At 35.8% G+C, this 26,638-nt stretch overlaps 2 protein-coding genes and 3 long non-coding RNA genes across 16 annotated transcripts; 3 read left to right on the top strand and 2 right to left on the bottom strand.

The window, feature by feature from the left end:
* The first annotated feature begins 769 nt into the window (after positions 1-769).
* Positions 770-2,252, top strand: LOC128866406 (uncharacterized). 2 transcript variants are annotated; one of them, XR_008454934.1, is made up of 6 exons: positions 770-960; positions 1,020-1,108; positions 1,163-1,230; positions 1,291-1,646; positions 1,694-1,939; positions 2,033-2,252. It is a non-coding gene; the product is annotated as an uncharacterized LOC128866406 (long non-coding RNA). The 2 variants fall into 2 exon arrangements; XR_008454933.1 differs by having other exon boundaries at positions 1,291-1,939; positions 2,033-2,251.
* A 1,957-nt stretch (positions 2,253-4,209) lies between these two features.
* Positions 4,210-6,826, bottom strand: LOC128866416 (uncharacterized). Its single transcript, XR_008454935.1, has 3 exons — positions 6,082-6,826; positions 5,751-6,015; positions 4,210-5,453 (listed from the first exon to the last, which is right to left on the bottom strand). It is a non-coding gene; the product is annotated as an uncharacterized LOC128866416 (long non-coding RNA).
* Positions 6,827-8,172: 1,346 nt separating this feature from the next.
* LOC128866419 (casein kinase II subunit alpha) lies at positions 8,173-21,291 on the top strand. Of its 10 annotated transcripts, none has more exons than XM_054107144.1 (5): positions 8,174-8,272; positions 8,413-8,464; positions 8,520-8,794; positions 19,161-19,298; positions 19,885-21,291. In XM_054107144.1, exons 4-5 carry the CDS (start codon positions 19,291-19,293, stop codon positions 21,038-21,040), a joined length of 1,164 nt encoding a protein of 387 aa, XP_053963119.1. In that variant the 5' UTR covers positions 8,174-8,272; positions 8,413-8,464; positions 8,520-8,794; positions 19,161-19,290; the 3' UTR covers positions 21,041-21,291. The 10 variants fall into 10 exon arrangements, with proteins under 10 accessions (XP_053963182.1, XP_053963119.1, XP_053963135.1 ...); XM_054107160.1 differs by having other exon boundaries at positions 8,525-8,794; XM_054107170.1 differs by having other exon boundaries at positions 8,567-8,794.
* A 3,280-nt stretch (positions 21,292-24,571) lies between these two features.
* On the bottom strand, positions 24,572-25,135 carry LOC128866480 (cytochrome c oxidase subunit NDUFA4). The gene is made up of 3 exons (XM_054107266.1): positions 25,024-25,135; positions 24,829-24,975; positions 24,572-24,777 (listed from the first exon to the last, which is right to left on the bottom strand). Exons 1-3 carry the CDS (start codon positions 25,063-25,065, stop codon positions 24,715-24,717), a joined length of 252 nt encoding a protein of 83 aa, XP_053963241.1. The 5' UTR covers positions 25,066-25,135; the 3' UTR covers positions 24,572-24,714.
* Positions 25,136-25,255: 120 nt separating this feature from the next.
* On the top strand, positions 25,256-26,195 carry LOC128866484 (uncharacterized). 2 transcript variants are annotated; one of them, XR_008454940.1, is made up of 3 exons: positions 25,256-25,662; positions 25,746-25,945; positions 26,016-26,195. It is a non-coding gene; the product is annotated as an uncharacterized LOC128866484 (long non-coding RNA). The 2 variants fall into 2 exon arrangements; XR_008454939.1 differs by having other exon boundaries at positions 25,774-25,945.
* The last annotated feature ends 443 nt before the right edge of the window (positions 26,196-26,638 follow it).

Consider the following 26,638-nt stretch of genomic DNA (forward strand, 5'->3'; position numbering starts at 1 on the left):
AAATTTCGACACTGGAACGAACAAATTGCAAAAAGGCAATACAAGTGTATATGGCCTCTGGCGACGGTCCAGCATTGCTTGACAACACTTTATATGTGTGCGTGTCGGGTGCTTGTCGTTTGCCCGGTAACGTTCAAAACAAAAAGCGATCAATCCACAGTTGTATTTAGAAGTAAATATGTCTTCATCGGATGATGAATTTTTATTACTTGCAACTATTGCAGTTTTGTTAAAAAAAAAGAAGTAAAGAGATAAAAAAAAAAGTGTGGATGAAAAGCCTGTACGCAAAACGTAAAATTTTACTTATGAGCATCTTTTAAGTGAATTAAAATTATCATGTAAAGACGAATATAAAAATTTTATGGGAATGGACTCGGAAACATTTGAAGGGCATGTGTTATATTAAAAAATCGCAATAAGTCATGTTTTTAATTATAACTTATGTTTTTCGGGTTCATAACTTTATTCTTATTAAATTACTTATGTATATCAGTTTTAAATAATTTCATTTACATATAAATTTTTAAATTTTTTGCTTATTTATGTACATATTTCATACGGATTGTGCTTATTTTTAGTATATGTAGGTGTTTACGAGTAATATACTATTGGGCAACCGCACACTAAATACTAACCTCAGCTAAATACAACCCTGCTGTTTTGTCCATCAGACTCCGACACGATCAAAAAAGTAAGCGTCAAACGAAAATATCATGATTCAATTATAGAAGGTTAGGTAAGTAAACAGCTTTCTCGCTCCCTCTTGACATATCGGCTCCCTTATTTGAAAACGTGTTGCTTCTTTACAAAAAAAAGTACCTCTTTCACAAAAAAATTTTTGAATTGTAGTAAAAACTAAACTTTTGGTGCAAATTATTTGGTCGGCAACACCGTTTCCACTTTGACGCTATGCTTTGTTATTATTCGTTGAAAATCTTTTATCTGTTTGTAAACATTCAAGTAAGTATAATAATAAAAGCTAATTATTTTGTAAATTAATGTCGTTTTTCACTATTTAGGTCGATTATGTCTTACATATGGTGATAGTCGATTATTTGGAGTCGGCTTTCTGCTGCAGAAAACCACCGGTTTGTGAATTTTCATACATGTAAGTCCAGATCAGACATTTGTAAAAATTCTTATTAAACTTTTTCATTCATAGGTTTTTATAGCAGCGTTTTTGCAAATATAACAGAGACCACCTTACATACAATACATAAACTACAGTTAGTAAGTTCTTTTAGAATATTTGCTAATAAATTGTAATAAATAAAAAGTTTTTATTTGTAGGACTTCACAGACGGGCAATTGCTGCGGAAGGTGTGTGTTAAAGAGCTAGGTGGCCCAACTATTGTGGTTTTTAGAAACGAAAGCACGTATGCGCGTATTTCTACCATTGTTTCATGTGGTGCTACGGACAATTTCATAAGAGAATTGGAGCGTGTTGTGTATGATGGTGCAAATACCTGTTTAACATGTGACGGTCATTATGTGCCTAGTACTGCTACCTCTGAAATCAATTTGACTTCCGAACTGGCTGTCCACGTCGATACCTTACCCCATCTAGAACAATATGCTGTACGTAGATGTATGCGCAACACCTACACGAGCAAGTCCTCGCGCTTTAAGTCTACAATTACAGATAAGTTGTAATGATATATTTGTGAGTTATTTTTAAGTTTTTGGTTTACAGGTTTTTGATTTCTGCCTGAACTAAGTGCAGCGTTCCAACACCTATACGAGCAAGTGCACCCACATTCCTCATATTTCCTCTCCGATTCATTACTGAGACACGTGGTATTGATATACGTAAATTTACAAACCATCACAATTACTAAAAGTGGATTATATTACCAATATCTAAAATTTTTCGATGTATTAGTTTTAGTCTATATTAATACATTTTCCTATTAATATTAGGGACGCAAAGTATATTAAGGTAGATAAATTTTAAACTATAAACTAGTAAATTTGTAATTTTTATTGCAAACTATTTTAACTCTTCTAATTTCAATTTTTTTCTTATATTTAGAAATGATCGACTGAACTTCTGCTTTCGCAATGTCTTTACGGTAACATACTACATGTATTGTTATGCACGAAATAAGAAAAAAAATTAAACTTTCTGTTTCATCTCATTCCTGTCGATTAAGTATGTTTTGACCTTTGGTGTATTAAAAGACTTGTACTATTGTAGTAAATTAAACACATTAAATTCCTTTATTATGACTATTTTTTGTTCTCTTCCACAAAATATACTCAAATCTATTGCAAGATTATATATATATATATATATATATATATATATATATATATATATATATATATATATATATATATATATATAATTGGCGCGGGTGGGGTGTTTGGCCGAGCTCTTCCTCCTATTTGTGGTGTGCGTCTTGATGTTATTCCACAAATGAAGGGACCTACAGTTTCAAGCCGACTCCGAACGGCAGAAAAAAAACACATACATAAGTAACATCACATAGTTCTGCGTGCTCTTGTGTTAGATAAACATCGAAAATATTCTAAATAAATATTACATTTGTTTAAAGAAAAAACTATAATTTTTCTGTCGTTTTGTTTTAATGTAGATTAAATAACCAATATACTTGTTTTTCTCTTAGTACAGGACTAATTAGTTACTTCACGTACTTTTTTACTACCTCTAGGCAAGAAGGGGAAAACATTTTTCCCTTTTTCCCATCCTTCGTAAATGCAGCCCTAAAATAAGGGAGTGTCAAAGCGCCCTTGTCACTACTTACCTAACCTTCTATAATTGAATCATGCGAAAATATCAAAAATTTTTGATTTTCATCAAGCATCGTACGTGTAGCCGACAACAAATACGTGTGTCACGACGCCACCCGACTGCACTAACACATACAAAGCGCAGTCAAGCATGCTTGATCGTCGCCAGAGGCCAATAATGTTGTTGCACTAGTGAACTCACCTTTTGTGAGCTCGCATTGGTGAGGAACAAGGATAGAACTTTGTAAAACTATTATAACGATATTAAAATTAGTATGCACTTCTTACAAATGGAGGCGATATCGATATAATGCAGCGAATTTTATTGGTAACATCTCAAATGCCTGCACAACAAAATTTCTTTTCATATGCACAGCAAGGGCTGTTAACTATGCTCAAACTCCCGCTAACTGCCGCCTTCGTTAAGCAGAATATACACACTCATGTTTGTGTGCATACTTAGTCGCTTGAATGTTCGCCATACATGTGATACCCATCATTGTCAAGACTAATTATGATCCCATTCGGTTTATATGAATTCAGGTTCATGACATTCAGGCAGCGGTTGATTAACGATACCTTGCGTTGGTTGGATTACGTCATCCTTGCATACATTCATGACATTTTTGTTTTATTTACGTCTACATGGTTTGAGTGGACTATTTCAACGTCTTCTCGAAAATTATCTCGCTATTACCCCCCGAAATGTGAGTTTGGCAAAAGCCAGCTGAGGTTTCTAAGACATCTTTTTGAAGCGGCAGAAATTCAGAAATTTAGCATGAAAAAGTAGTTGCAATCCAAGAGTTTTCGAAACCTACTACAGTTTCAGAAATAAAGTTTGTTTTTCCGGCTGATAAAAATTTTTGCACCAGAAACTGCCAGCTTTGTCACTGTATACTTTCAGAAGAAATTGTGAGATGCTTAAGATTTGCGTACGTTATATAGAATTATCAGCCCCGTGAACACGATATAGTGATATAAATAAAATGATTACTACGTTACGTTAATGTTGTTGTTTTTAATTGTATGTTTTGATTGTTTCAGATCCTTGCTAATGGCCAGTCTTTCAAAACCATACCCAATAGTGCATTATGGCATATTTTGTCAAAAACCGTCATGTCCATAGAGTTTGAAATCAGATGAACGAACGCTGAAGGCGAGTTTCTTTCAAAAATGGAACAATCCAAAGTGCTGCCCACCTCAGTCGACTCAGACTACAAGTTTTATGTGAATGTGGGCGAATTGAGAAAAGCAGTAACCCGGTAATGGCGCTCAGATTTGGCAAAAAAATTGGAAAGTAACGGATTAAAAATACCTGGTCATAAAGAACCGCCAAGAACATACAGTGGCTAATAGCTAGTTCGTGCATTCATTTATTTCAAAGAAATTGCATTACATTTTTTATACAAGCTATATTTAAAAAAAAAACCTAAATATATAAGTACATTCAAAAATACATTAATTGAATTATGAGCACCAACCAATGAATTCAAAGTAACTTTAATTTACAAACAATATTTACAACAAAAACAAAACACAGCAGTAAACAACATCACGCTCATTTCGTGAGTTTTTATAATTTTCAAAATTTATGACGATTTTTACTAATTAATATTTTGTAGGGTAACCTTTTTGTTTTAAAACTTATCTTAGCCTAGTCTGAGTAGAGCCTACAAGTGTTTTTATACATATATTCGAGTATTATTTTCTCCAACTCTTATTGTAACGCCCTTTTAAGTGCTGTTGGTCGCTTATGTGATGCTATCTAACATTTCGCCCAAGAACACTCCATAAACTCTCTATTACATTGAGACCGTTTTAACCATAGGATAAGCCTGCAGATAAGCCATAATTGAACAATATTCGACTTGTGTTTGTGGTCGCTGCCTTAATAGGATCGAAATCTATTCCGAATACCCAAGTTTCAGCCCTTATAAGAGGTGTCGCTGCTGGTACTATTTTTGTGTTCGCGTTAGTAATATACTGATGATTTGAAGGTGTATATGTGAGGTCTTGATCGCAGTTGACATTCGTTTGAAGCGTAAAGATTCTTTTCTATCGCACGTCAAAAATGTCTACGTTCGTTCCGAACATTTGCAGCATTTGCGGGAAGTCATGCTTCATTATTACCTTTTAAAGGAAAGTCCAGCTAAAACGTGTCGTATATTAATCAATATTTACGGTAATCACGCTCCATCAAATACAACTTGTAAATAGTGGTTTCGACGCTTCCAATGTGGTAATTCTAACGTGAGTGATAAAGAGCGAAGGGGCACCGAAAAAATTCGAAGATACTCGACTACGCGTGCCGAACCCTTAATGATGGATCTAAACAAGGCTTTCGATGCAGTCAGCCACGCTACTGGCCTCGGGGACTTTTCACCCCGGGCCCGGAGTTCTCAGAGTGGTTTGTATCGAGCTCTCAAAGAAAAGAGGCCGGAAGGGACGGTAGACATGACAAACTTATTTTGTTGCATGACAAGGCCACGTCACACGTTGCTAAATCGGTCCAGAAATATTTAGAGAGAGTGAATTGGGAAATCTTACCCACCCGCCGCCAGACACTGCACCTTCGAATTATCATCTGTTCCGATCGATGTAGCCCGCCCTTATTCAAGAGCGGTTCACTTTTTACGGAGCACCGCAAACTGGCTCAATGAATGAGCTCGAATTTTTCGTCAGGGGAATCCGTATGCTACCTGGAAGATGAAGTAAAGTTGTAGCTTCCAATGGCAATTACTTCACATAATATCATGCATTATTTAATTGCTTAAATAATTCGTAACTTAAGCTAAGAAAGGATGGAAACGTATTCCCATACCCAATCATAACCTACCGCCCATGCCTTCGCGGTTTTCGAGTTTTCGTCTCTAGGGAATTAGATAACCAGGAACGGCGAACTCAAAGTTTCTATATACTCATGACTTTAGATTTTCAATAGCCTTGCTTAGGCTATTCAATAACTATATGACGCGGTGTATGCTATATATACTCACGCGTTAAGCGCTCAAGCTTAGTCAGGACTGGCCACACAGTTGATAGAGCAGTTCTCGATTGTTGTCATTGGATTTCGGGATACAGCCTTAAGATATTCTTATGCGCCAGCTTGGCTTTTCATTTTAGTTTAACGTCCACGATAAACCCGAGATAATTTACTTCAATAACGCATAATTTGCTGTAGAGATGCATTTCTCACAAAATATTCTGAGAACTTCCTTTTTTTCAACACCCGGTGCATAAGGGTTTATTAAATTGCCTGAGCTGCAATCAAAAGGTAACAGTGAGACTGTTATTTATTATGTTGCCCGGTATGATCTATTGCCATACAATTAGTTATCCTGGAATAAAAGCCTATACTGGGTAAGTTTTTACCTAGCGCAATTCCTCCGCGTTCCTAGATTTTCTTATAGAACATTCTTTTCTTTCGTGACCACTACTCACGCTACTTAAACCTGTGGGCTGGTAACGAAGTTTCGGAGGCAATCTTCCCATGTAAAACAGGTTCCATGTGTTACTACCGAGTTGGTACACTCTCCATTCTCCCTGTACATGTTCGCATCGCACCATATGATGAGTGGCAGCATTGATCGAATAGTCTCTTAACACTCCATCCACCCCTCGTAATCCGGTCATTGTTTAGTAGTAAGTAAACACATTTCTGATCGCCTATTAAATGTCCATTATCTTTAAATATCTAAACGCATATTTGGTAAAAAGCCCCTAAGAAATCGTAAAATGTTTGCTAATTCATCGTTGATCTATATACATAAGTGTCCACTACAATCGCAAAGTATTTTTTAATACAATTGGTTTGTGTTCTTTACTTATATATATGACACACTCATCATCGAATTTATCTGACGAGTCCTAAAGTTCTCCCAAAATTATGTGAAATATCACTTCACTTCACGACTCCATTAATGAATTTTCTGATATTTACTAACCCAATGTCATATTACTTTCAGGTATTTTAGGAGACATGCCTAATATCGGAGCATACGCAACAGGAGTAGTAACTATCGATATCGATACATCGATGTGCTGGAAGAGATGTGCTATCCTAATAGTTTTCCCGCTAGTTTATTAAGTACTATGGAGTAGATCTAACTTAATGGAACATTGAACATTTCAACTAACTTTTCTTTAATTTTCCATGCAGCAGCAAGCAAACAACAAATATCCTATCTTTTCATATCCCATGTTCGCCTGGAGAATTTTTAATTGCACTATTGGGTAAGTAAATTACATCAAGTTGTATAATATTTTATAAGAGATCATTTCTATGATTCGAAGATCTTACTTATGGGGAAAACAACAAAAAATACATATAGATAAACTAACACCGAGCTCTGAATATCGACTTCTGTGCGTAATTCTATTAGGCAGTCAATAACAAGTACCCGTTTTGCAGGAATGTCATCGTTCTTGCAATCTTCAGAAATATGAGAATTCATTAGTTTCAAATTTATATTTGTAATATATATTATGTGGGAAAATTAAAAAAGTTGGTGTGAAATGAGACAACTTCTTAAAACCTTTTTGATTTCTTACTTCGATATACATATATACCCATATTCATGTGCTATACAAATTTTGGTTTTTTCACATCAGAATTGAAATTCAGCATACCCTCACATCATACATTTCATGAAATAAAATGTATATTGAATATAAATAGAGTAAGTTCTAAGTTTGTTTGTAACAATAGAACCTTCTTTCGCCTGGTGAAAATATATCAGTTTGAAAAAAGAAAACGTAGCCGTGTAAACAGTTTGGAAATGCAACTCTGCTCAGTTTACTTGTCATAGGCCCTTCAGAAGGAATCCATTGTGTCGGTTGCAGCAACGGATCTAATACTCTTACGAAACTGCAATGCTTTTCGTTTAACTTCTGACTAAAATCCACAAAACTTGCAAAACCGTCAATGTCATATAATACGTATATTTGTTTGAGCAGCTGTTACCGCCGCGGCGTTCCTAATTCGTTAAGACATTTGTAATGTGTAATGTAAACGAATTCGCTATTTTTCTTTGACGTTTATGTGTATTGAAAGGTTAATATTTGGAATTCTCAATAAAAAATATAATCAATCAAGCAACAACACGAATATTTGAGATGAAAATCAGAATAACGGAGGAAAGTTTAATTGAAAAATAAATTCATCCATTCAACTAATTTTAAGTAATTTTTTTTAAATCAAAGTTTGTTCTTAACAGAGTTTTTGTTTTTGTTTGAGAATGTGCGGCAAATCGGTTGCTTTATTGGCTTAAATCCAATTTTGTTAACGGTGTTAGCACAAAAACGGATGAACGTAATACTGCTCCAATTAGGAGTATATATATACTTTAGCTTTACTCCCGCTGGAATGCACCTATTACTGATTATAGGTTATATACGCAATAGTGTAAGCTCCACGTAAAACACAGCGATAACAATGCAAGATTAGTGTAATCGGCATTACCGAAGGTATCGTTTTTTCCAGCTCGTACTTCTTTTTTGCAGATATTCCAAATGAAAGGTTAAAACGTTGCTAAATTACGTATTAATATTCTATTTTTCCTTTATTACATGTGGTAACACCATATAGTTTTCAAATTTGATAATTTAGTAAAAAAGAAATAGTGTCTAATACATTTTGTGCTCATACGCAACTTTCAGGTTGAAGTTATAATTCCAAGTGTGTAGCAGGCAAATCTGAATATATTGACGGGTGAGTAATGCATTTATTGCTTCTGAACGACGGTATTACCTTGTATTTTTTTCAGAAAAGTCGGAGTTGCGTTACTTTATTATTTTTGGTGTCTCTTTAAAGTTGTAAAAGGAAGTGGCACGTTTTATATCGTTTTGCGAAATATTGTTATCGACAAATTTTCGTCATATTGTAACTTGTGCAAGTATTTAATTTTGTACGGATGTGATTACGTTGCTGAAAGGCGTCAAATCAGTGGTTTTGTGTTGTGGAAATCCCAAAGCTCTGCTTATTGTAATAACAAATCAAAAGCAAAGGCTGTATTTGGGAAATTATACTATCAATATTCAGGTGCGTGTTTCCACTAAATGAATACTTGCAACTTCTTGGTTAAATATTGTTCTGCAAACTGTGAGAGGGTGGTTGGAGGAACGTGTTTAGTTTAGGTGGTGTGGGAACGATCGACGCTGTTTGGTGTCGAGTCATTTAAGGAGGGAATTATGTTTGTTTTAATTTTTAGATGTGGCTGAGTTTGTGGAGCCTCGTGGGTCTTTCTATAAAGGAAAGGGCGAGTTCACACAACTCCAAATCTATAAATCCTAGCTGCAGGAGCCTTTGGAGGGGTGTTCGTTTAAAAAAGCCAGAAAGATTTACCAAACATCAAAATTCAGAGAATAACGATAGAATTTTATATGCTGATCATAACGGTACTAAAGTTTTTATGCGCTGATTAAAAATTCAGATTGAAAATCCATATCTTGTTATACCTTTCGAAAACGGAAAAAAGTTACATTAAGTAGTTTTTTCGAAAATTTTCGAAATAACATGAAGTAAATATAATAATAGGGTATATTTAATTTCCTTTTTACCACACAATAAAGATCTAACTCTCATTAATCCAACTCGGTTATACGCTATCCTTAGTATTTTTGCGTTTTTCGGTGGTATGCACCCGTTTCAAAATGTTTCGAAAAGTTGGATCTCGTTTCAAAAAGTTGGATCGCGCCATTCCCACTCAGTTTACGCTATTATTGAACGTACAGCTCGAGACAAATGATAGCACATCAATACCCGGAGTCCAATTCAAGCCTGTAGATATTAGAATATTGTTGTAAGCTTTCGTTGTTCATTAGAATTTCTTTCTGCCCAGGTAGTAGCGTTCTTTTGTTTAGAACTCTCAAGTTGAGGGCAATGGAGCCCATGTTACTTGTAATTCCCGTTGTAACCCAAATAGTTTTTTCGCGAGATAAAATGGTATGGTGGTTAACTTTGATTTTAACAAGTCAAACTACTAGTCCTTAAAACCAGCAGGGTCCAGTGGATTATAAAGCTCATCTCCCTATTGGTCACCACGTCGGATGACATATACGAGAAAACCTGTGCTGCAATGCTCACTTGTTGTTGTTTTAGCATAAACTTTCCCCATACACATACGAGGAATGCTGCTGAAGTGACAGTGCTTGGCCGGATATAAACCCGGCTCGTTCCGGTTACGTAGAACGGACTGACGTGGAAATGTCGCCCGTCACTTTTTGTCGATTTAGAAAAACAAAACGATTGAAACAAAGTTTTTATATTCGGTACTGCCACAAAATATGTTTCACATTTCAACAAAATAAAATATCAAATAAATGTACACCTCTATTTTTATGTTAATATTTTATATGCCGCCTGCAGTACCTATTATCGATTGTAACCTCCTGAGTATTGATGAAATTAGGCTTTTAGGTCATATTCTTGTGGAATCTTTTCCTTTTCCTCTTCCATGCATTGTACTAAGGTGTTTTTGTTTGTAGGATATCTTTTTGCCACTTCCTCTTTCAAATGCGACCATAAATTTGCAATAGGGTTGATATCTGCGATTTTGGCAAAAGTATCTAGTATTTTTGAGCAACTTTATAGTAACCAAGACCTGCATATGTATGACATTTGTTTGGGATCATTCTGTTGTTATAATTTGAATAACAATTTATTTGGATTTTTTGGGCCAGTGAGCTCAAATTTTTACACACTTCGATTCAAATTATTTGTAGAATGTTAACATAGCTTTCTTTTGTCATGTTGTGTTCAATAATCTTAATTTCATCAACACCTTTGCTACAAATATAACCCCATACCATTGATTGATCTTGATTTTTAGGGCTTTTAGCGGCTTTCTCCGAATTTTGTTGTGTCCATGGCATTATTTTTGTCTCATCACAAAAAAACACATCGTCTCAATAGTCCACTGAGTACGGAATGTGAGCTAAAGCTAAATAATGTCGTTTGTCATCGATAGTTTGCGATAGTAATGGCTTTTTTCTTGTTTCGTGACCTACTTTCAATTCTTTCACACCCTGGCGTTGTGGCCCAGATCTGTGACTAACATTCTATAGCTGCTCTGCAGTTTTTGGTCAATTTGTTTCACCACTTACTTTTCCATCCTTGGTGTGAGTTTTTTTTGTCACTTTTGTGTGTTAACACTTAACTGATCTTCCAGGTACATTTAACTGGTAACTTTCATTGCATCTATATTCAAGCTTTGATTTTGAAGTCCGTTTTTCAAAGCGGACTCCGAAAGCTATAAAAAACCTTTCCGGTATAAATGTGCCAAATTTGAAACAGTGCTTCTATAAAAAAATGAGGATGAAAAATAAAGAAGTGACTTAATCAGTGGGCATATATTATATGTATATAAGTGTATATGTATGTATGTATAACAAAATTCATAACCAAAACAAACGCGAAAAACATCTGCCATACAACATCGTTGTTCTCAACTATGTGGGGAAGATGTCGGCAATGTCCGGATTCTCATATTAGTTTAAAAATACGTTACTATACCTCCAATTTTCCGAATATAATTTTTCTTCCTATATTTCGTTCGTTTCCTTACGTTGGTAAGGACGTATCTACATATGTATGTATGTAAGGCCACATGTAGTCTACCTGTCCTAATAAAAACGCATTATTATTGGGGTTTCCCTTAATATACATACATATTGTAATATACAGTACACCGAGTGGTTATATATTTGAAATAAACAAAAGAATATTTAATAAACATGAATATGGAATTGAATAATGAATATCGTGACGCAGCTATCGAACACCGTCCGTACACGTCCGTACGCTTACGCAGTCTTTTTTCAACTAACTCCTCTCTGTCGTTGACAGCTCGGCCTCTCCTGACTCCTCGTCGTTCCAGGACGAGTCTTCTTCGTCATCATGGATGTCTGATTCTGGACTATTAGCGCACCATGGTTTGAGATTATCGGCGGACAGCACGTTGCAATAGCGGCGCTGAGTGACCATCGTATCCGGTAAATCTTCCACGATATAGCGGTCGTAGTTTAATACCTTCGTCACCTGGTATGGACCCTTGTACATAGGATCGAGTTTGTGGGATTCACCCGTCGCTGTAAACACATTGTCAATTACCACCAAGTCGCCAACTTCGTACTTGTGCGGTTTCTGATGTCGTTTGTCGTATCTCTCTTTCCATTTATTACGTTCGGTCATAATATTGGACGCTGCTATGTCGCGTCTCTCCTCCATGTCTGACACATGGACAACTTCATCATGCATAGCTTGGATCATTCGGTTGTGACTAACATCCCTTGGATCGAAGTAGAACACAAGTTCGTTTGGGCTGTATTTCGTTACCTCATTCTTCTGCGAATTCATACTCCATTGGATGGCCATCAATGACTCATCCCATACCTTGTTATTTTCCACTGTACATCTTAGAGCGTTCAATAGAGTTTTATTCGCGCGCTCAACCTGCCCATTGGCTCTTGGAGTTCTGATAGCGGTTTTGACATGCTGGATGCCCTTTTGGTTGAGAAAGCTCTCGAACAGCTTCGACGTGAAGGCTGTACCACGATCCGATGTAACACGCAGTGGTTGTCCGAAAATAGCCATTACTTCTTCCATTGCTTTGATTACTGGCTCGCTCTTAGTATTTCTGACAGCTTTGAGCAGCACATATTTGCTGAATCCGCAGACAATAACCAACACGTAGACGTTTCCCGATTTACTCCTGGGAAATGGACCCACATGATCGATGTGCAAACGTCTGAATGGTATCGGTAGTACATCGGCAACATGAAGTTCACTCTCCCTCTTACCTCCCTTGACCTTATTCAAACAACATTCTTCGCAAGCCGCAATATATGATTTCACGTAACGTCGCATTCGTGGGAACCAGAAGTGCTTTCTAAGACGGTCTAATGTTTTCTCCAGTGTAAAATGTCCTGCATCGTCATGACTTGCTTTCACTACCCGCCATCGCACTGCCTGTGGGACAACGAGTTTGTAATGCTCCTCCACCTTTCGGAATAACCGTGAATTTCGCATGGCATAATCTTCTTTCAGCTGCTTTAGCTCATCTTTGTCTGTCTCCTCTTCGCCTTTGATAAGTGCGCATATTCGTCGTATTTTTTTATCTTGTAGTTGTATGGTGGATACCCAATCCTCAGTGGTGGTGCCTCGGTTAAGGTTCAATACCTTTTCTGCAACAGTGTTTGTACTTTTCGATATTTCAACAGGCGCTCGACTAAGTGAGTCTGCGTGCTGCATCTTAGACCCAGGTCGATATTTACATGTAAAAAAAAATTCTTGTAGTCTTAACCACCACCTGGCAATGCGCGGCTTCAATGCTGTAGTGGACTTAGTTGTTGCAATTGCATTGCAGTCCGTTCGTACAACAAATGGTGTGCCGACTAAATAAACTCGTAATCGTTCAAGTGTCTCTACGATCGCCAATACTTCTAATTCATGTGATGGATACGTAGACTCAGCTGCATTACATCGTCTGCTGTAGTAGTGTACCGGCTTCCAATTCTCGCCGTCTAGCTGTAACAACACTCCAGATAGCCCTACGGAACTAGCGTCGGTGTGTACTTCGTGGCTCTTTGTTACGTCAAACAAAACTAACACCGGCTGAGTGCAAAGTGCATGTTTTAATTTTCCAAACGCTGTGGCATGTTCGTCTGTCCACACGAATGTTTGTGCCTTCTTTAGTAACGTTGTTAGCGGCGTAGCGGTACTACCATAATCTGGTATAAACTTCCTGTTAAGCCAAGGAATCGACGGACTTCACTTACATTAGTGGGTTGAGGAAAAGCTTTAATTGATTTTGTTTTCTCCTCACCAGGCTTAATACCATCTTGGCTTACGACATGACCTAAGAATTTAACATTTCTTGACATAAAAGTACATTTACTTGGTTTTAACGTGAGACCAGCATTTCGTACTGCCTCCAAAAACTCGGCTAGGATATCAATACCTTCACTATTACAACTGGAGCTGCGTAAGGCGATGAGCTCTGACGAATTATATTGTGCTTAAGCAAGTCATCAATTATCGTGGAAAGTACAGGTCTTTGGATGAACGGCACCTGGTACTGCCTACCTGTAATTGGTTTCTCGGTGCTGACAAGGATTCCCATAGTTGTTGTTTTACAACGTCCAAGCTTTCCTAAATCTTCTGCAAAACAATCATCGTATTTTTCAAGTAAATGAAGTACTTCATGCATTTCATCTTTACTTAATGATACGTCCACATTAAAACCGTTTGCAGTATTTTTCTGTATTAGCATATTTCCCGACTGTATAACTAATGAGCAATCTTTTTGACACAAAACATCTCGTCCAATGAACAGATCGTATGGCATAAACTCATCGGGTACTATCTGCAATTTCGTATTCAGTGCGATGCCTTCTATAACTAAATTTACTTCAATTTCTTCTTTGCTTTCAAAGCTTGCACCCCCAAATCCCTCTAACTTTCTAACACATGCTTTCTTTTCCGCATTGGTTGGTACTTTGGATTCGGATATGAGTGATGTGTCGCTGCCAGTATCGATAAACGCCGAATACTGGTCACCATTCAGCAAAACATTTGACATTAACGGTGGATATACATTTTCAGTAACTACCTTCGCAACCGTTGATTTTTCATAGCGGCAAGACTTAGAATCGTGTCCCACCTTGTTACATTTTGAGCATCTTTCCTTTCTTGGAGGCTTTGGACAATTTGATGCAATGTGTCCATACTCGTTGCAATTAAAACATTTTATAGATTTCTTCTCTGTAGGAACATTTCGTGTTACCTCGTTTACATTTCTATTACCACTACCTGTACCTTTGAACGCACAATATACATCTGCTAAACTATCAAGAGAACGCAATAAATCGTTACACGTTGTTAATTTCATTGCCAAAAGGGTGCGTGTTAAATTACTGTCATTTAACCCCCGAATAATATATGTATTGATTGATTCTTCATCAACCTTACCTCGCCTACCAATATTTAACATAGCGTAGTAATATTGACTCAACGTTTCACTTGTTCGCCTCTTTCTTCGTGATAATTCCATGTGCACTTCTGCCGTACACATTGTGAAAGGAAAATCTGTTTGAAATGCTGATACAAAAGCTGACCATCGTTGAAATACGGTTTGTGCATCGAGCCATTCTTTGGCCACCCCTTTCAACTTTGATTGAGCGGCTAACAAAATTTCTTGCTCAGACCATCCGTAGGCTTCTCGTAGCTGTATAACTTTATCAACAAACTGTCTCGATGTTAAACTCCCTTTTAATGGATCAAAATCAGGTAATAATGCGATGATGTCGTGTACTGCGCTTCTTTTCCATTCACTTTGCGTTGTTGGGACTAACAATGGACGATCTACTGCTATTGGTGTACTACTAATATCATGTTGTGATGAACTCCTTGGTATTTCAGCGTGAACCTCTGTTGTGGCAGTTGAACGGTTATCGTGGCAACTAACTTCTCCTGGAATCGTTGTGGCGTTCGACGGTGTTAACGTTTGCCTTATCTGTACTGTCACCAAATCGTTTACAGACTTAGCTAGCCCCGCAATAATACCACGCATTTCTTCCATTTGCTTCTGCATAGCTGTAACTTCGCTGCTTACCTCCAACTCTTCAGCATCAACTTCATCAGCTCCGTAAATTTCTGTTAATTTCAGAATTTTTGCTGCTTTATTGCCCATTACCGTTGCACCTTGATTTTGTAGCAATTTGTTGATTTGATCAACCCTTAAACTGTTTAATTTGATAATTTTTCCCATATTATCGTGTAATTAAAAATGAAACAACCGGCTTGCTTTAAATTCTTCAGAAATTCAGTTCTAACCCCGTTGGTTTTCCTTGAACGTCTACTCGTTGTTACTTTTGTAGCTTTTTAACGCCGACTTCGTTGATACAGCGTTTCGTAGAATTCGTTTTTCGCTTTCGTTGTTACTTTTGTAGGTTTTTAACGCCGACTTCGTTGACACAGCGTTTCCTTGAATTCGTTTCTCGTTTTCGTTGTTACTTTTGTAGATTTTTAACGCCGACTTCGTTGATACAGCGTTTCCTAGAATTCGTTTTTCGCTTTCGTTGTTACGTTTGTAGGCTTTTGAGATAAAATCCCACTTCTGAGGTGTAATATACAGTACACCGAGTGGTTATATATTTGAAATAAACAAAAGAATATTTAATAAACATGAATATGGAATTAAATAATGAATATCGTGACGCAGCTATCGAACACCGTCCGTACACGTCCGTACGCTTACGCAGTCTTTTTTCAACTAACTCCTCTCTGTCGTTGACAATATGTATGTTAATTTGTTTTACTTTCGTGATAAGTAAACCAAATCAGTTAACTATAATCCTGATGCATAACAAAGAAATACATACAACATACATACTATACATGTGTACTTGTGTATACATATATAAGTTTTATAAAATGATGTTCAAAATTTTAAAACTAAGTGTTAGTTTTTAAATAATGGAAAAATAATTCTATGATAAAAGCACAATTCTTTTACAGTGGCTCACATTATTAATGAAACAATATGAAATCATACAGTTCATCATTAATTCACCAACAAAGATTCTATCAACCAAAATATTTATCTTTAGAATTATATTTAATGTACATTAATTATCTGCAAACCAACAACAGAAATCATATTTACATTAAATAAAAAAATATTTTTTCAACAAAACCACAATTCAGACCAAAAGTTATAATCGAACACAAACAAAAATGATAAAAAAAAGCTTCTATTAAGGATGGTGTTAATATTACATTTAGTTGGAAGTCCTGTTTGTTAAATGACAGCTCTCGGCCGGATTGACATCGACACAACCAACTTTTGACAGAATAGGGACAGGATTTTGCTCCATTGATCTTTTAAAGCTGCCAGCAACTCCGTTTTATTATGTACGCTGTAATTTTTAAACTTTTGCTCCAAATGAGTCCAGACGTGTTCAATGACAGACGATTGTGATGGCGTTTCATCACATGAGGGGAATTGTAAAGCAATCAAGATCGCACAACGTGAGCTTTATACTTGCTGTAAATTAAAAAGACTTTCTATGTATATCAAATTTTCCAGGGCTTTCCTTCATATTTGTTTTTAGCTTGTTTTCCAAGATATTTCTTTGCGTCTGACGCTTTCGAGTACTTGTACGTGGATTTTTTTTAACTATTTGTGGTATCCATTGTTCATCCGATTCAGAAAAGATTTTGCGGCGACTATTTTAAACTTATTTTCAAAGTTCGTCGAATATTTGTATCGCTTAATGATATTAAAACCGTAGTCGGAGCTCGATTCGACCTCACTGATGTCTCGTATTTGATTTACCCGATTTCGACAATCTACAGTGGCTCACAGCTTATTTCGTGTGGCTGTATGTTAAACTAAAGAATTGTAAAATTATTTTTATTTGATTTACTTTAAAAAAAATTTAAATGCACAATCAAAGATAAATTATTTCTAATTGCAAACATGTATAAATGCATTCAAATTTTTTCTGCTTTAGTAGAATATTTACAACAAAAACAGAATACTAGGTAAATTGACGTCACAGCTTATTTCGTGTGTTTACTTTTACCGTTATTGGCGCCAGTAAACCGGTTAGCAATTATAGAAAATTTGTTTTGCATAGTATATTAGATTATATCCTTATTTAGTTTACACATTGAAAGGAGTCGGTTGTCCAGCTTAATTTAAAAATACCGTGATGGGTCGCCGTACGTCGATTGAAAGGCGCGAATTAGTGATTACGCATTACAAAAATGGAAAGTCGCAGAAAAAAATTGCTGAAATTGTAAATTTAAGTACTTCCACAGTACAGTACATTATTCAACGCTTTTCTCGTGAAAAAAGAGTGGTTGACGAAGGACGCCAAGCTCCAAACAAAATTTTTACAGAAGCTAAAAAGAAAAATTAAAAAAGACCCACGAATTAGTGCGCCAGCTTTGACAAAAGAGGTTGAAAAAGTACTTGGTAAGTCATGTAATCCTGAAACAATAAGAAGAATTCTGCGCAAAGCCGATTTCCATGGTCGTACAGCTCGAAACAAACCGTTTGTTAATGAGCGTAACAGAAGATTAAGGGTGGAGTTTGCCGAAAACCATGTTAATAAAGACCAAATATTTTGGAATGACGTTATTTTCGCCGACGAAAGCAAATTCAACCTCTTTGGTTCCGATGGAAAGTCTTTCGTTTAGCGTAAGCCCAACGCGGAGCTGGACCCGAAGAATCTGCGTGGTACAGTAAAACACGGTGGGGGTCATGTAATGGTTTGGGGCTGCATGTCAACAGCTGGTGTCGGAAACTTGGTTTTTATCGTCGAAATTATGGATAAAACAGTTTATTTGAATTTATTAAAAAATAATTGACTACAAAGTGCTGAAAAATTAGGCATTCGGGACAGGTTCAGGTTCTATCAGGACAATGATCCGAAGCATAAGTCGGAATTTGTGCAACGGTGGCTTATATGGAATTGCCCTCATGTGGTAAAAACGCCAGCACAATCACCTGATCTCAATGTAATTGAGAATTTATGGAATATTCTGGATCAAAAAATTAGAAAACATAACATAAGCAACAAACAAGATCTAAAAACAGCATTGCAAGTGGAGTGGGAGAAAATATCTCCTGAATACACTGGGAAACTTGTTAGCTCCATGCAAACCCGGTTAAAAGATGTATTAAAACAAAAAGGCTACCCTACAAAATATTAGATTAGTAAAAACTTAATAAATTAAAAAAAAAATCATGTTTTTTCTAGTTTGGTTAAGCACACGAAATAAGGTGTGACGTGGATTTACTTATAATTTTGATTTTGCTGTAAACATATTACTTAAGAAGAAATAATTTAAGTTTATTTATGTATGTTTGTAACAAGAAATAGTTTATCTTTGAATGTACGTTTAAGTTTTTTTTCTAAATAAAGTTTATACAAAAATATTAAACTTTTTTATTTTGATAAACGGGCACACGAAATAAGCTGTGAGCCACTGTAAGTATGTATTGTCTCTCTCTGCTCAACTAATGCCTGCTTACAGCTCGACGCCATTATGCTTACTGCGAGTGAGGAAAATAATTAAAATAACAGAAATGAACTTTTCACGGAGTCCCGCAACTCAAAAGAATGAATTCGAACTGAAAATAAAATTGATTGCAATTTAAGCGGATAATATAGAACTTAAGTTTTTTAAATTTTTTGTAATTTGTCATTATTAAGTGTAAATAAATTTTACTTTATAAATCGTAGATTATTTGAGTTAAATATAATTTTATTATTTAAACACTATGTTATAATTTTATAAATCCCTACTGTTCCATTATAACTTTGAGCCACTGCAAATACTAAATAAGTAGATAATAAAAATATTTGGTATTTTGCCTATTTTTATATTACCAAAGCGAATGGCGAACGATCGCTATTAATTACGTCTGTGAGAGACCGCTTGCAAAGATCTTTCGTGCCAGCGCTTATCGGAGGAGGGTAAAGCGAGCGATCGCAATCGAATTTTTCTGCACTTTGTTATATACTATGATTAGGTGAGTCCGGGTTCGAGGCCTCTTTGGAACATAAAATTTGTACATAAATTTGTTAAACTATAGAAAAAAGTTTTCTTCCGGTGGTGTCTTTCGGCGATATCTTTCGCGATGTCTTTCTGTTAGTTTCATGCTCATAATTGTATCCACAGTGTTTTTTTTACGAGATGTCGTTTATTATGTTTTAATTTTTAAATTATATTAAGTCTATTTCGCAACCCGGATCTCTTGACTAGAGGCACTTATTTTTATGAAACTAGATGCAAATTAAAGTATGTATTTGACTTAAACACAAATGGTTTACAAGTAATTAGCAACTAGGCTGTACTTCACACGAAACATACTGAAAACTAAAAAAAAGGTCGCAATCATTTTGCTGCTACACTTGCTGAAATAATATTTCAATGTTTACAAGTTTCGTGTTAAGTACAGTCTATTATTAGGAAATCACTTGTTGCAAGGTTAAATACTACTCCAATTTGCCGTTAATTTTATAAAATAACTGCTTCTATCAAGTGAGACGGACTGTATATTCAGAGCTCGTATTAATATAATATAAATTAACCTGTATTTGTTTCTTTCTTTCCAGGGGCTTAGGACGAAAATCTCCTTGTTTTTGGAAACACTTAACTTCTGATTATTTCGTAGGTATTATTAAAGAAAAACATTATAAATCACGCATCGGCTATAATCAAATCACAAAAATTCGAAAAAGACTTCTCTGTACTTCAAAAATGACCCTACCAAGCGCTGCCCGAGTCTATACAGATGTGAACGCACACAAGCCAGACGAGTATTGGGATTATGAGAATTATGTAGTAGATTGGGCTAACCAAGATGACTATCAGCTCGTTCGAAAGTTGGGTCGCGGCAAATATTCAGAAGTATTTGAAGCTATAAATATTACATCTACGGAAAAGTGTGTGGTTAAAATCCTGAAACCAGTGAAGAAGAAGAAAATTAAGCGTGAAATAAAAATTTTGGAAAATTTGCGTGGTGGCACTAACATTATAACGTTACTGGCGGTTGTGAAAGACCCAGTTTCACGTACACCGGCTTTGATTTTCGAACACGTAAACAACACTGATTTTAAGCAATTATATCAAACGCTAACGGATTATGAGATTCGCTATTATTTGTTTGAACTGTTAAAGGCTCTAGACTATTGCCATAGTATGGGTATTATGCATCGCGATGTAAAACCTCATAACGTTATGATTGACCACGAAAATCGCAAATTGCGATTGATCGATTGGGGTTTAGCAGAATTTTATCACCCAGGTCAAGAGTACAACGTACGCGTAGCCTCGCGCTATTTTAAAGGCCCGGAGTTGCTTGTTGACTACCAAATGTATGATTATTCGTTAGATATGTGGTCTTTGGGCTGTATGTTAGCCTCTATGATTTTTCGTAAAGAGCCATTTTTTCACGGACACGATAACTATGACCAACTAGTGCGTATCGCCAAGGTGCTGGGCACTGAAGAACTATATGCCTATCTAGATAAATACAATATTGAGTTGGACCCTCGGTTCCACGATATTTTACAGCGACACTCACGTAAGAGGTGGGAAAGATTTGTTCACTCGGATAATCAACATCTTGTTTCACCAGAGGCCCTTGATTTTCTTGACAAGCTCTTGCGTTATGATCACGTTGAACGTTTGACTGCACGTGAGGCAATGGGGCATCCATACTTTTTACCAATTGTTAACGGTCAAATCAAAGCTAGCAATCAACAATAGAATTAAGTACCATAACAGAGCATAATGTTTGGAAAGCTATATTCAAAGGTCGGAATGAAAAGTAAAAAGTACTCTCCCGGAAGCCAACCTAATACTATGAAGAATATGGGAGCGCGAATTGTCTTCAAAAATAATGAGGAAACTAATAAATTTTAATGAAATATGGAATTATACATAATCTATTTAATACAATAACAGAATAGAATAAAATATATAAAAACAGAAAATATAATGTACTGATTTCAAATCAAGCCTTCGTTATGTTCATTTTATATTTAGTTGCGTTCGATAACACAATAAAATTTAATAAGCTGTAATCTTTTGCATCCAGCCGTGCAGGCGCTAAGTAGGTCATTCAATAACGTGGAAAGCAGCTACACACAATAAACAATGATGATAGAATACAAGGGTGCGTCTTCCGAATTCGCTGTGTCGTCACACTTTCTTCCTAGTCGAGGTGATATAACCGGTTTGAGTGAAATGTACTTAAAAAATACCCGACCTGCTGGGAAATTCTGGCTTAACGTAAAACTGCTGGATGCAAAAAACAAAAGCTCATTCGCGCAAGGTGGTATAAGTAGAACAGCTGTTTTCTTTTTTTCTTACGATTTGGCGGTTTGAATGTAGAAGTGAGTTTCTTTTTTTTTTTGTGTCGTTTGAATGTTTACATTCTGAACAAAATCTTGTTATTAAACCACGAATTTCAAACAAAACTTATCCATTACGAAAATATGACCTCATTGAGATTTTTATAAAAAAAACTTATTTTTTGTGACGGTTTGCAGTTTGCTATTTCAGTTAGGTTAAACTTTGATGATTGTGAAAAATAAAATAATTACATTTTTTCAGAACGGCATGAATTAAGGTCCGTCTAAATAAATACAATTATTACAAAAATGTAAGTCCTAGTTAATTTTAAAGAAGCATAGATTTAATAACTGCAAATTTTATAGTAAATAATAAATTTTACTAACTCTGTTATACAGTGGTGGCCTTATAATTAGAATCGAGGTAGCAGCATTTGATTTTACTAATACAATTTTAAAATTTATTTCGCCACATTTTTTTATTAGAGTTAATACAAAAACAAGTAGTCTTTCCGTTTAACATAAAAAATGTTCACCATTACTACAATCCTAAAAAAAAACAAATAAACTTAATACTAAACACAAATTCATCTTGGTCAAATAATTAGAAAGGACAAGGAAAACTTAAAAATATCTTCAAAAAGTTCAACAAAATTAGCATAATTTTAATATTTTGTGGGATAACCCTTATTTTTTATAACATTTTGCAGTCTTCTCGGCAAGCTTTGTATTAAATTTTGGCATCTTTCAACAGATATGCTCTCCCAGCTTCGCTGCACCAATTGAAACAATTCATTATTATTTCTCGGGCTTTTGTCCTTGAGATCTCGTTTCACAATTGCCCATAAGTTCTCTATTGGTTTGAGATCAGGACTTTGCGGTGGCCAGTCCAAAACATCAATATTTTGATCCAAAAGCCAACGCCTTACTAACCGTGAAGTGTACTTTGGATCATTGTCATGCTGGAAAATGTAGTGAACCGGCATGTTCTCAAAGGAATATGGTTAAATTACATTTTCCAGAATGCTTTTATATTGATGTTGGTCCATGATTCCGTCAATGCGCACAATTGGGCCCACACCACGCCAAGAAAATGCTCCCCAGACCATAATAGATCCGCCACCGTGTTTCACTGTTTTCACAGTATACCTGGCGTCCAAAGCTTTGCCTGGAGGACGCCTCACATATGTTTTTCCATCAAATTGGAATAAATTAAATTTCGATTCGTCACTCCAGAGAACTCTATTCCAGAATCTTCAATCTTTTTTGAGCATTTCCTTAGCAAATCGTAACCGCTTCATAATATTTTTTTTGACACATGCGGTTTTTTTGTGCGATGCACCCACGTAGTCCCGCCTCTTGTAAGCGCCTTCTTATCGTCCGAGCGGAGACTTCTACGTTTAATTGCTCTGCAACTTCGGCTTTTATATCATGCGAAGACATAAAAGGGTTGCTCTTGCTGGTCCTACAAATATGCCTATCATCCGCTGGAGTTGTTTTTCGAGGTCTAGGCTTCCTGGCTGGGGTTTCAAAGTTCCTCGTTTTTTTGTACAAATGAATTGCTCCGAATACCATTTTTTTGGAGAGCCAAACCTTTGTGCGATAGCCGACATTGAAATTTTTTCCTTTTTGTAACACTGTACAATTAGGTCCCTCAATTTCGGGGAGCATGACTTCTTCTTACCCATTCTAACAATTGAGATGAACTAAAATTAGAAAAGCTAATCTATGAATTTTTTCAGTATACTTACTTTAACACTAACTGCAAGATAAATATAGAAAATTTAAGAAAAAACTGCGCGTTTCTAATTTTGTGGCCAGCCAAGAAACACAATCAGAGAAACAATGTGAATTTTTTCAGGAATCAACCATCAAATATCAACGTGTTTTTCTAACTACAATGTTCATCGCCTATTCTAAGAATAACGGTGCTCATAATTCACAGTGCACGTCATAAATATGCACAGTGATTTTATTTCTCTTAGCCCATCGTTTCTAATTATAAGGCCACCACCGTGCATACAAAACTTAGCGTACAATTTGATAACAGATAGAAATTATAACCGTAGAAATTATAGCAAATTTCGAGGGCCACCAGTTTTTCTCATCAGTCATTTCTAATTATAAGGCCACCACTGTACATAATTTGGCGATTTTTCAATTTAAAGCTTTCGTTCCCACGGCGTTCATTATAGCAAGATTTCCTCAATGAACTCTAGTAAAGGCGGCAAATAAAAATATACGTGCACCGACGCAAGTTTAGGGGGACTAGGTTTTAATTCCTGCAAATTTTTATGTTGAATCGGTATAGTTAACTATGTAATCCTTACATTTGAGATATTTAATATTTCTGTAATGCTTTCTTTCATATCGCATAATTACAATTTTTGTATACATCCGGTGAGTCCTTGTTGAACTACTTGTGCAAACCCCTTTTTACCAATTTCACCATTTCGATGGTTTTAACTAAAATTATTAGGGTTTTAAATCCGTGGTTGGTCATTTATCCAGGATGCGAGGATATGTATGCTTCCATATCAGAATTGTCTTCTCACGTGGAAGTTCTCGCTATCTGTTGTTGTAGCAGCATAAACATTCCCCATACTTACATACGGGGAATTCTGCTGTAGTGACAGTCCTTGGCCGGACATAAATCCGGATCGTTTCGGTAACGTAGAACCGACTGTAGTGGAAACGTCTCGCTATCTGTGTTTGTAATTGCTTCTATTTTTGGATTCATGGATTAAGAATATGTTTTGCATCACAAATAATTACAGAAAAAGTTCATTGAAATTTGGAGTACACTGTTTTTATACTTAGGGAAAATCTATAACCGCCTGCCTTAGAAACAGCGAAGTTGTGTTTATTTAAAACATTTATCTGTTTACATCAATTAAATGCGATTTCCCTCAAATCGTTCCTGGAAATAACTAACAATTTGGACTATTTAATATTGAAGTAGAACGCTTTAATTCATTTTCAGTGACGTAATATTCTAACGTAGCAATAAAACACAGTTATTTAATGTTCCTCCTTTCGGAACTGTAGATGTAAGTTATACAATTCTATATTCATTTGTTACACAATTTATTCCTCATATTTAGGAGCAGGAGATTTAATGGTGCTGTAATCTCTTATTGGCGAATAGAACTGAAAATGAAATTATAATTAGAATTAGCGCTTTATCTTGGATAAAAGTACCTTGTATTGCTTCTCCCTGTATTCCTGCCAAGGCTCAGGGTTTGATGAACGATTCCATGTGACATCAGGGTTACGTGTAGCTAAACGCAATGTGTAGTACACTGCACCAAGTGCTCCAGCTCCGACACAAATATATAACGGAATTAACTAAATGCTGGTTAATATTAATTCAGAATGGTAAAACTTATAACTTACTGCTGGATTTTTTTTTAAACTTGAAAGTCCCAAGCCTTGCATTTTGCGATCTTTAAACAATGAAATTAACGCGAAAACCGTCGCAGATCAATCGAAGTTATGCAATTAGAGATGGATCTCGATGCTACAGGCAGTGATGTATCGAACATCGATGCTCTCAGAAACCGATGTATCGAGTATCGATATTGTTTTTGCAACTCTAATAAATACTCAATTTCACAAAATTCTGAATTGTAATTGCATTCATTTGGCCTCTGGTAACGGTCACGCATTGTTTGACAAGAACTTCATATGTGTGCGTGTCGGGTGCTTGACGCTAATATCTAAAATTTTTGATTTTTACCGACAACAAGTATGTGTGACACGACGCCACCCGACTGCACTAACACATACAAAGCTCAGCCAAGCATGCTGTATCGTCACCAGAGGCCAATTGGGCGTTTTCCAAAACGACAGTTGCTTTGTGTTCGAACGAAGTATCATATTCCTAATCGCAGCTTTGAAATCGTTGGCGTTGTATCGTGTTCCTAAAAGTATCGTTGATGTTCTTGATACGCAACAAAAAGCAACCAAAGTATCACTAAGCTGATGCAATATGTGGACATGTACAAAGGAAAAAATCCCGGAAAACGAAGAGAGGTAAGTGTTAATGAAATTGCTTTTATCATTATAAGATATTTTTATTTAAAATTTAGTGTTTAATATTCTAAAAATATTCAAAGCAAATAAAATGTTACAAAACGTCAACAGGGTCGCAAGGCATAGCTTTACAAAGTATCAATATTTTACTGTATTTATATAGTATTGATGCGATACTGTTACATTGAATACATACATATGTTTTGGAAAACTCTCATTCAATCGATTTGTCAGGTACAATTTCATCGGAAATTCATCAAGATGTTTCGGGTTTTGGCAAAGAGTAAAGTGTACTTTTATTAAAAATTTAGTATATATTGTAATAACCTACTAAAATGTTTTTTATTTTAAAGCGTTATTTTCGAAATTATTTAAACTGGCGCAAATGTTTTTGGCTGTTCCAGCTACGTCCGTGCAAAGCGAGCGAGTTTTAAAGCCTGGGACAACAATCAATCTCGAAGAAAACTGCCTAAATTGTTACTCCTAATTTTTTTACAAAATATTGTAATAGACAATAAAGAGAAATAAAATTTGTCGTGAAAAAATTCCTTAATTTTTTGTTTCGTAGTAAACATCAATAAGTCAATGTTATTTTGAATGATGATTGTCTACAATTTCTTTCCTTATCATTTCTTTCACGGTTTTGATACGGTTAACCAGTCCTCCTTTTCCAAATAGGAGCATATATTTTGTTTCCTCGGTAAGTAGGCATTTGTACTGTATGTATCATCTATTTTCGTACAAACCGTATTGCTGCACTCTGCATAATAGTATATTGTAACACCCATTTTTGGGAATTTCGTTCCCTACGTCCAACCACTCTCTTCGTTTCCCTGTCAAATCGCGTAATGCGTCTAATGAATATAATTGGAATGGTTCATAGGGCGTTTTTCAAGAAGTTTTCCTTGCCAAAGTATCGTGAAACTCTTCTAACCATGGACTTCCAAGGCCATCCTAAGAACAAACCTTGAGTGAT

This window comes from Anastrepha ludens, chromosome 2 (genome assembly GCF_028408465.1).
Source record: "Anastrepha ludens isolate Willacy chromosome 2, idAnaLude1.1, whole genome shotgun sequence".
Lineage (NCBI taxonomy): Eukaryota > Metazoa > Arthropoda > Insecta > Diptera > Tephritidae > Anastrepha > Anastrepha ludens.

Bases quoted from the DNA above. Each gene is read 5' to 3' on its own strand.
- LOC128866480 (XM_054107266.1), bottom strand. From the start codon at position 25,065: ATGCAAGGCTTGGGACTTTCAAGTTTAAAAAAAAATCCAGCA. The intron at 24,976-25,023 runs GTAAGTTATAAG...ACCAGCATTTAG, and splicing joins GTTTAAAAAAAAATCCAGCA to TTAATTCCGTTATATATTTG. The intron at 24,778-24,828 runs GTACTTTTATCC...TTTCATTTTCAG, and splicing joins ACAGGGAGAAGCAATACAAG to TTCTATTCGCCAATAAGAGA.